Source organism: Dufourea novaeangliae, unplaced genomic scaffold, assembly GCF_001272555.1.
Source record: "Dufourea novaeangliae isolate 0120121106 unplaced genomic scaffold, ASM127255v1 scaffold118, whole genome shotgun sequence".
Taxonomy (NCBI): Eukaryota; Metazoa; Arthropoda; class Insecta; order Hymenoptera; family Halictidae; genus Dufourea; species Dufourea novaeangliae.
In genome coordinates, this window is record NW_015374006.1 from 2,911,915 (window position 1) to 2,923,263 (window position 11,349).

At 37.5% G+C, this 11,349-nt stretch overlaps 1 protein-coding gene across 2 annotated transcripts in view; it reads right to left on the bottom strand.

Moving 5' to 3' along the window:
• The window catches only part of LOC107188231 (protein fem-1 homolog CG6966), a 46,589-nt gene extending 35,449 nt beyond the window's left edge, over nucleotides 1-11,140 (bottom strand). For both annotated transcript variants that reach the window (XM_015576488.1, XM_015576489.1), the window contains exon 1: nucleotides 10,656-11,140. In XM_015576488.1, the coding sequence (XP_015431974.1) occupies nucleotides 10,656-10,712 (57 nt within the window). In that variant the 5' untranslated portion in view covers nucleotides 10,713-11,140. The remainder of the gene's footprint in view (nucleotides 1-10,655) is intronic.
• Between the last annotated feature and the right edge of the window lie 209 nt (nucleotides 11,141-11,349).

The window sequence follows — 11,349 nt, forward strand, 5'->3', positions numbered from 1 at the left end:
CTGTTAGAGGATTTCAAGACGAATTCGGTAAGTATCGTAACATAACATGTGTTACTTTTTTTTTTAAATTGAATTTTTGAAAGAAAATTGAAGGTGACCTTGAAAAATCATGAAAAAAAAAAGAGTTGACAAAAATTTGCTATAATCATGTTAAAGCTCTCTTGAAACCATGCTAGACTGGATAAAAACATTTTCGATCGGAATGCCAATAACAGAGTAATCTTTACTGATCACGATTCATGGTTCACCCTGTATACAGACTTCTTTGCACGGAAAATTTGATGAAACACGTGGACTCGTCCAAAGCCTGTTCCACGGAATTACGTGGAAACGATTCCGAGCGATTTATCGCGATCGAGCGACTTGTTAAACGCATTTATTTCATACGATAACGCTAATAAACGTCGACGACTAATACTGCTTCTGAGATATATGGAAGACGGGAATGAGTTCATCGATAACCTCATTAAATGGTCGGAATGTTCATTATTGGTGCATTCACATAGCCACGACAAAAGGGTTTTATTCATTATGGAACAATTAGCAGGGTCTGTGGAGGCCATTGTACAATAATTTACCTGCAATTAATGATATTAGAAAATTTAGAGGTGGTATGTTATAACTCGTGGATATCTGTTGCATAAACAGGTTTTACAAGTTTATCAGTTACAGGTGGAATTGATAATATTATTCGTGCATTTTACAAGTGTTTGTTGCACAATGAATACGAATATACTTGTGAGACTTTTACGAATCTTGGAAAATTGATCATTTCTGACTGATAATTTTCCTATATTTGTTATTTTGTGCTAGATTGTCCATATAATAGACTTTTGTGTTCTTTAAGATGTCGTTAGCACGCACAAGTTTAGTTTCCGTTGACCTTCATGCTTATCGATTTTTAATTAAGGAAAACACACTTAGATATATTAATCGGTAACTCACTTTTATCAAGGTGCGCATAACTTGAAAATAGAACAATCAGTTGATTTGTAATTTGGAGTATTTCCTTGTAGAATTCTACGTTTTTTATTAAAGTACTTGGTTTTTATTGGTAACTTGTAATTTCTGGTTTGTAAAATTTCAGATAGATCACAAATGGTATTTTATTTGACGCTTGATAACGCTTACTCTTGTCATTTTTCAACTTCTTTCCAGGAACACAATTTCAATTTTATGTTAAACAATCAAACTTAAATGCGTCAGTTTATTTTCTACCCAACAATTCACTGTGTCCCATTGACATTGACAGATAATATATTAGCATCATTGACAATCATTGTTTACCGTTTCCACGAAATCGTGGCGATGATCATATCATTCGCCGAAAATCCACCGAAACTTTCACACCGATCCAATATATACCAAATGAAACGTCTCGTTGTTCTGTGCGCACACGAACGCTTTAATTCGATACTCGTTAATTGATTCCAGATTGGAATTTCTATTCAAACAAGCACAGGCGATAATTCCGATCCGCCAATGGTACGTGATTGCCGGGCGAAGACACACGCAGGATGAGCAACCAAGAACGCCGGGCGCCGATGACTTTACCGATCTTATCTCGCGACGTCTTGGGCGGCTTAATTCGTCGAATTTAATTAATTACCGTCGCGATAAGATCGACGAGCCACAGACAAGCGGAAGACGGAAACTTTCTTCTCGCGTTGGCATGCAGCGATGATAAAACCGTATACAGGAAATCCTCGATGAGTGTTCGAAGGCTTTTCAGCACTGAACATTAAATATTTCATAAACTAATGACCATATATGGCTGAAACAAATATCATTGACTTCAGAGTTTCAAGCTCTATCACTGTGCTAGACCTCATTAAAAAGTTACCGTTACACCTGAGGGCCTCTCCTTGTCAATACCGAGGTACCTTCGAACACTCATTAAGGATTTACTGTAACGATCCTCGAGTTCGGTGCAGCGGCTTGATTAAATTATTTTTGGCATTCTAGGTCTGTGCACGCCGCTTGTTTAATTCATGCAAAAAAGCTCGGGCTGCGGATAATCGATGAACTTGTTTGAGAACGTAGCTGCACTCGCTGTCTCACCACCCACGCTTACATTTCTCCGTGCTCGGCTGGCGGTATACCAGATGTTTCGACATGGGTATAGCCGGATTATCAGTTAGGGGGAAGCAAAAATATTAACACATTGACTGCCACAATGAAAAACGCTGTACGTTATAAGACTGATATGTTGTGTCTTGTTATTTTGAAGTCGAAAATATCGATATTAAACGAATCTATTTTTGAATTTTTTTTGTATTTATTTTAACCCTTTAACGCCAGAATATCTCGCCTGGGGGAAAAATTATTCCTCGTGATCAATTGACTGAAAAATGGTCCCAACATGTACACTTCATCTGTGTTTTCACGACAAAACCCCTGCAAATATGATTTTCTAGACGCGTTGTTATCAAGAAGTAGACAACAACGTAAACAAAGTATATAATAAATCTTTATATTTCCAATCATCGATCTTTTCGAGGGTTATTCCCAAGGCACAGAACATTGCACAATCGCGTAACAATGTTCGAAACGTATCCGTGTCAACCCTTTCATAAAATCCGTAAAAATGTTCGTCGTTCTCTAAAATCGCACACAGGTGTGGATAAACATCCTCGAACTTGTGTAATTACACCGTAAACTCGAGAAAAATGACACCTCGTTCGGTCAATAATAATCGATTATAAGAATTCAACCACTAAAACAGACTGTATGTAGTAAAAATCCACGAAATTCCCAATTTTTACATAAATTCCGTCAATTTCGTGTATTAATGTACATACGCACTTCATTATCCAAACATCGATAGCACCGTCAGAATTACCGTCGAGCGAATTCGAAAACGTTTTGTTTGTCGGAATCGACGCAAGTCCCCGAAATGATCGACGGCACTAATGAAATGCGTTTTCCTTCGTTATTGGGCTTCTAATGCCTTGTTTTATTTTTGTACTCACGTTCTGCGACGGTCAGCGAACAAACCGCCGACAATATGATCTTAACGATGTACTTCACAGTGTCCAACATCCCGATGGAGAAATCTAGCGGAAAAGCGCCCGAGAGACCTGACCGAAAGGAAAACACTTCGTCGACCACGCGAATTATTGTGAACGCATTCTTTCGCGAGCCTGCCGGAATATCGATTCGCCAAGCTGATAACGTTGCAGTCTGATCGATAGACCAATTTGCCAGACGGACAAAGACGATGACTCGACACACTTTTTGTCTGTTCCCGTAGACTATATAACGCGGACACTCTCAAAGCTAACTGCTGCGAAAACAAAATCTCTTGCACACAGCAATTTTAATCTACCCCTTTCAATCATTCGGTTCGCGTAGAATCGTGCGATACGCGGAATCGAAATGTATCCGACGGTTTCTCTGTGCTGAATGTCGTAGTTAAAATGGTAAAAAGAAAATTTGAATATTTCATTTTTTTCAGGAGACAAGAAAATCCTTTTTCCCTTGATTTTATCCAACTGTGTGGTACTTAGATTTATTTTTTAGGCTGTGTAAACGAATGGGGTATAAAATTCTACTTTAAATGAAATGGATATTAAAGTTCCATGCTGATTCGAGGAACGTGACCGATATTTCTTTCAAGACAGTAGAACTTCATGAAAATTAGATCGAATACTGATAACCCGCTGAGAACGCATAATGGTACGAGGAAACCTAAGAAAGAATAAATTGTTTACGAGTTCATGTTACAATTGCAGACTTAATAATCCTTAGTTGTGGTTAAAATTTAATTGCATAATTGAGTCGCATGTCAACGTTACGAGGCGTTATAAATAAGTCAAACAAACACCGAATACACAGCGATGACAAAATTACATTAAACTACAGTTGTGTAAGAAATCACCAAACATGGAAAGAACACAAATAAAATCACACATTCAGTTCAAATTCGCGAAAATTGCAGTTTTGCAATTTTTACCAGTGGTACGACGAATGTTGAATTTAATAAGACAAAAAGACTAATTCGTTCAAAGCGTGACTTTTCCATTTACGTAACAAAAAAAAAATTACCGTTTTCGTGAGAATCAAGTTATTTTATAACTAATAGTTTCCCCTGCATTCGAGCACGACCGACTTATCGCAGGCCAGGCGGTCGGCTGTGAATTTTTCGCGACAGCGTCAACCCACGCGGCTCGATTGTCTCGAAGCTAGGCACGATCGGGTTCAGCCGACGAACCTTCCCATAATCCGTGGTTTCCCTTTTTTTGTTTCACGCAATTTGTTCCTGTCTGGTGAAACTGCCTCTCGAGTGTGCAAAACAAGAGTCGCCATCATAGGACGCCAACACGACAAGCATTTGGAAATCTTCAAGATTTATCGGTTTTTAGCAAGTTTTTCGATTCTCTCGAGCCTTAAACCGACTGCCAAAACAATCGATTTCGTAGATAAAAGAAGCTTCAGGGTCATTCCACGCGAAATTAAAAGTCTTTTTGGAGTAACATTTCGGATTTTCTTGACACTTCGATTTGTTGTACATTTTAGATTTTTTTAAATTTACAAAAAATGTCGATTTTACAAGTGTTTGAAATATAGTGACATTTTTGCAATAAATCATAACTGTTGAGCCAGAGTGGGTCAAATTGTAATCTAATTACAAAATCCAAGACTCAGTTACAATGTAATTGCAATGTAATTGCAAGATAAGTACAATTACATTGTAAATTTAAATGTAATTTTTAATTACAATGTAATAGTAATTTTAAATGTAATTAAACACAACATATCAGAGTGTCCGAAATGTTACTCAAAAAAGTGTCCAATTTAGCTTAGAATGTCTCTCCATTTAATCGAGGATATACTGAACGTGAAGTGCATTGTCTGTATGTGTCTCGTTTATTTGCACGTCTATGATTCATCGATTCGATACCGGCGTAAATCGTTCGATGTCGAGCATGTCGATAAAAAGATAGAGAGGAAAAAAAAATGACAGGGTACGAAAAGTAGTAAACAGACAGCTGTATACTTACGCGTGTTACGTCACCGTTCTATCAACTGTTACCGTAGTTGGTTAGGCGTCAATGGAGTTTTCCTAATAGCCGGAAGATCGGTTTATGAGACACAAACAAAATTCATGGGATTGCGTGAATCGAACGTTTCACGAACGTTTTCCTAGTCATTACAGACTACTACTGGAGTATCATGTTTCTTGAAACTGAGTAACAAACAGGAGCAAATTAAATAGAGATGTGATTACGTTCAGGTTTTAATTGGATTCGGGATGGAACCTTTTTCGATCGTATTCAAGTTTTTCTTTGTATCGTGTTTCGTATATCTATATTCTGATGAATGCATTAAATTCTACCAGGCTAATTCTACATTACCGAGAACGAATTAGTAGAGCGAAACGAGCAGAATGTTACCGAGCGGCAACGGACATCGGAACACCATGTAAACATCGTTTACAGACCATGTAAAACAGTTTTCTCATTGCACACATTCAACTTCTATGTTGAGAAATCCCCCCTGAAAATTCGGTTCAGACACGTTAATTCTATTCGGTTGTTCTGCAAGTGCAAAGCATTTTTAAAAAACAGAATTACAATCTATATTTTTCCATTTTTATCATATCCGTATTTACTACTTTTCCTTACAATTTCCTTTCTATTCTTTATATTAATTTCATGGTACCAATTATGTACAACTTTCAATTGCTTTGAGTAAAAAAGCTCTTCAACCTACTTCTAGATTCATTTTCCTTTCGACGTTTTTCTCTTGATCAGCATATTCTAACGACGTAAAGGAGTGATCATTTGACGTGGCAAAGTGTTATTAATTGCTTAAAAACTATAAAATTTTCTTGTCGACGTAGTGCAATATTTTACAAGTTTGATAGACCGTAATAAAAATGGACTTTACACTTGTGCATACCTCTAATCGTTATGTCACGGAAACCAGAAACAAAAACGACAAGTAACTTGTACTGCAAATATGTCCATTCAATTCACACCTGGAATATAGATACATAATACCTGTTCACAAGATCAAATGATTTTTCGTAACGAAGACACTGAAACTCTACGAAATTTCTGAATAACTCAATAATGTATATAAGGTAAAAGTTCGTATATCCATAAATGAATTTTTCATATAAAATTGGAGCGAAGTTAAATTTAATTCTGTTGGCCTTAACTGTGAAATTGATACCAGAAACCATTAACGTATCGAGAACCGGGCATTATTATCCGGTACATAATATTGATCGCGAGCTCGAAGCCGGATCGAATGAGTTTGTCACCGTGAGCCTAACAACAATGGTTCCGTGTCGTGTTAACGCTTGCGCTATAACAGGCCCGCGTGTATGCCAACTACCATACTCACTGTGGCGGATTATACGCCGAATAGTACTTGAACTATCAGGCTAATCAATACCGACCGACATTGACCTCGTTCGACCGATTACCATTGTGAAACAATGCATGTAATCGGGGCAGTCATTCGGTAATCACTATATTTCGACGCTAATTGAAACGATTTAAAAATATATCTGTAGTACAACGAGGATTCTCCCTCTGAACGAAAATAATATAATCTGTGATGTTTTGATTACCTATAGTTCACGTAAATGAACCATCACCATTGATTTCAATTGGATCATTCCAAGCGAAATCGGACACTTTTTGTATCCTTATAACAAAAGGTTCCTAATTGTATCCTTATTCTTTTTTTCAAATTTTTCAATACTGCCCTGCTATTATAAAATTGCATTTCCTTAAAACAAGTGCACTCTTATGTCTCCACTGTGAGCACCTGCAAAGCTCATTTTAATCAGTTTGTTAATTCAACAGTTATGATTTATCGAAAATAGGTTCACACTATATTTCAAACAGCTGTAAAATCAACAAATTTTCAAATTTTCTAAAATCCTTCGAGATACATTTATGTATCACTGAAGACTACAACGTATCCAAGTTTCAACGAAATCCGAAATGTTGCTCCAAAAAGTGTCCGATTTCGGGTAGACCGAATGATAAAAAACTCGAATATTTTGTCATGATACAAAGAAGTTTAAAAGATTCTACGGATTCTGAGATCACAGCAGAGACAAAAAGTTAGGCATCGATCAAAAAAAGCTCTGGCGCTGAAATTTGAAAAAATTCATAAAAAAAAAAAAAATGGAGTCCACTTTGACTACTGTGGACAGCTCACATTTCATGTAAATGTTTCCGAATTGTGGTTGACCTATCACACACCCCCCACCCCCACCACTGTCATCGCACTCCGGACCCCATCGTTTTCTTATATTTCACGCATCATGGTGGAGCAGATATAGATACGACGGTATAAATGCACATACGTACGGAAAGCTAACCAAGCAGACTTTCCATTAGCGTCTATGGACGGACGTCCCGACCGCTAAATATAACTGCTGTTTGCCGTGGCTATTTCCTACTCGAGATAAACGAGAGCCAAGGGAGCAGAAACTCGTCTCCATTCTGCCGCAATAAGTTCGAAAAAGACTAGCCGAACGAATTTTTACGCGTTTTATCGCGGCACGGGATCGAGGGGAACAGGCCAGCCGACTCAGGTGAGACGAGAACCGATTGCACACGTTGGAAGGTCGTGCACACGTTCGAAGGAAGTTTCATAACACGGACAAGCGTGGGACATCGTCTAAATCTGTGGATTTACTATTGCATTGTCAAAAGGGCATGTAACGGAACCGTCAAAACTTCATTATATTCGAATAAATTGTTACTCCTTGCAAATGTTTCAGTTTATCATTCTTCCTCGAGTTGATAAGCAAACGATATATTGTACTGGTGATTAACTTGAAAAATACAATAAAATAAAGGTTTTTAATCAAATTTAATACTATTTATGTATTATTATTAATGTAGTAAAGCTTCTAGTTTAGAAGTGAAAATTCCGCTCCATTGAAATTTTTAGATATTGGTATAAAAAATTGTAAATTTATGTAATTTTCCACGGTTTAATAATTACTTATTCGAATAACAATATATAAATTATGTTTTTCCAATAAAGGTAACTACCCTTTGGCTCTAGATAAACGTTAGAATTTGTTGCTCCAAATTTAAAATCGACTGTTACGTTCGTAATACAATTGAGAAACGTGAACATCCGTCCCACTCAGGTATCAACAGAAACGAAGGAGCCGATAAAGCAGCGAAGACAGCAGCCAACTCAACTGATAACAATATAACCATTTTCCCAAACGTCATACATAACGATATAAAAAAGCATATAAAATATACGCACAAGAAGCAGGTACTGCGAACATTAACTGAACAGTATTTCCAAAAATACCCAACATTAGGAAATTATATCAAATGGCAAAAATTTCCTTACAATACAAACCGCAATATACAAGCAACAATTAGTGGAATTAAGATAGGTCATACCTAATGAAACTCACCCATTTTATAAACTCAACTAAATTATATCAAAAAATTTAAGCCACCAAACAGAATGCCAATGAAATAGTAACATACGAGTCACTGTACAGTGTTGCTAATGACCTTTGATATCGAAGCATCGTAAAAAACTTATATAAAAAAAAAACGTGAACATATAAACAATACGTGACTAACATACAATGCTCAATGTGTTAATCAGACTTCCAAAAGAGTGGACAAGTATTTTTACGAGCCGAACAGACGCGTCGCACAAAGGTTTGGAATGACTCATTTTTTTTTTTGTTCTTTTGCTATATCATTAAGATTACGTTTTTTTTGTCGATAAATAGTTATCAGTTTCGCGTGTCAAAATGTTAATAGGTTTTGAGTTCCTTCGACATCTTATACGAATAAATTATGTAGATAGATCCCTACGGTCGGCCAATGACCTCTCTCGCAAGGCCGGACATGTTTTTCTGATCTGGTATCCCGATATTTATCTTCCTTTCACTTAGAATTTGCTGTTTTTTTGTTTGAATTGTTGTATACCGTACTAAAGACGCTATTCAAACACAAGGAGTGTCCAATAGGGTTAACTATAGGTTATGGTGGCTTAAACAAACTAAAAAAAATGGTATCGAAACATAAATTAGGAAAACTTAAGAAACTATTCGAATAGAAAACGGAGAAATGTAAAATGCACAGTTCTGAAGATATTTTGGCATCTAACACCGACGTGTTTTTACACATCCTATATATCTAACAGAAGTGAGATTTCATAATATTGTCAGATATACACTGTGTCCGGGATAAATCATAACTTGTTTGACCGCAAAACTTATAACCAAAGTGTAAAAATGATTTAACATAAGCAAAAGATAATTACTAATTATATTTTGATTTTACTTTTCGTTTGACATTCATAAAGATGTCAGAATTATACGAACATTTTTATCGTAGAAAGTTTAAGTTTTTGGCGTTAGGGGGGTACTCCTTTAAAAGTTTAACCCTGACGGCCGAGCATGAAAGCGAAAAAAACGTTTCGACATGGTGATTTATTTTCGGAGCGAGGGATAACGAAAACTCCCAACTTTCAACACGTGGATTTTGGTCACCCGGTGTTGAGTCACCCTGGGAATCCCAGTTTATCGAATCTACGAGTCACCTGATCAACCACTAACAAGATGAATTTTTTTGGAGTCACCGGGTGCATTAGACTGCTGCGTAGGTGACGGTTATTAATAAAACCAGGTGTTCTGTTCAATAACGATGTTTGTTGCGTATTAAGATATGTTAAGATGCAATTCTATGTTTATGAAGAATGAAGATTGTAAACTATCTTGCCTGAACGCATCGGGACGTTTCTACGTTGAGATAAACTATGTTGACAAATTCACCTACATTCTATCTCAAAATTTCACGTAGTATGCTAAATAGAAGGTTACAGATAATGTATACTTGCACGGAATTTAAGTTTCATGCTTTTAGTGACAGGTTAAGAAATGAAAAAAATTTTAAGCTATTCTTAATCGAAAGATGAAAATTTTTACTGAATATTTCGTAACCTTTCAGTATTAATTACTATTTCTTATGACCAACACTACGATATCCATAGAAACACGAATAAAACATTTCAGAAATGAAATTCGCAAACATCGAAAAAATAAAAATTTATCGAATGACATACTAATATCGAAGGATGTAGCATACTCAAATACTAACCTCCCGGATACAAGTATTTCTTTTTTTACGCTGAGATTTCGATTAAATACGTCCACGTAAACACAGACATGACATTAATCATAGTTATACCGTCGCAAACATTCAATATTTGACCGCAATAATTACTGATAAGTCGATAACCGGTGAATGTTTTTTGTTGGTTATTTTCCCAGCGTGCATTCACATGCCCATGTCACAGTTCAAGAATCACATCGTCAGACGATAAACTGTATTAATATTAGACTGCAGATTTCACACATTTACAACATCTACGATTATCTCAGACACAGTACAGTAAAAAGCTCCATAAAGTTCAATGAGGTTCCACAATTTTATTCGAATCCTGATAGACCCCCCTCAATAGGGTAAACAAACTTCTCGTTCACTCCGATTTCAGAAAATCATTCCACGAAACTCTGTTTGTACAAAAATCCGCAGTCTAATTATAAAGAAATCCATAAACAGAGGAAACAATTCTCGTAGTATAAAATACGACCGGTTACACTGTCAAGATAGAGTTCAAGAAACTTCGTAAAAACTCACCTTCAACAGCTTGATGTTGCCGTCCCTCGCAGCGTTGTACACCTGGTCCTTAACCATTTTCACATGCTACCATCACGTAGAACACAACGATACTATCCGAGCCTGGTGTGTTGCAGGTTCTCCAGATTCACGACTGGCGTACCCCTTTGTTCGGAAAATCGAGACGAACGGCAGTCGGGGTCTTCCCTCGTTCTTTCACGCGCGACTTCTTTATCACTGTTGCGAGCGGCGGCAACGACGAAGAGTCGTCACTCGCGCGGGGCGGATGTTAGGGGGTCGGCCGAAAAAAGGTCCGAAAGAGGAACCGTTACCGTTAATGTTTTCTCACTTCCCTCCGCGGAACGGTTTTACAGTTAGATACGGACACGCGGGCGCGTACTCAACCACAAGTGCACCGACAGACCGATTATTTTCCTTCTTCTCTTCACGAGCGTTCCGTTTCGATGCGTTTTGCGAACGCACGTCCCGTCGGGTCATCAGATGGCGATACCTGTACTTTCGGCTCGACGGCCCATCAACAACTGAGCTCGCGCTTCAAAACTACGCTCGGAGCAATCGTGTTAGTGTCCAGCTGTTCACACGTTTCCTCTCTCTCCCTCTCGCCTACTGGCGTCCTCTTAATTCCGTCTTATCTCGATCGCGCCAACAATTGATTGCCCCGTTCGAACGCTCACACTCTCGGTTTCTTGGTGTA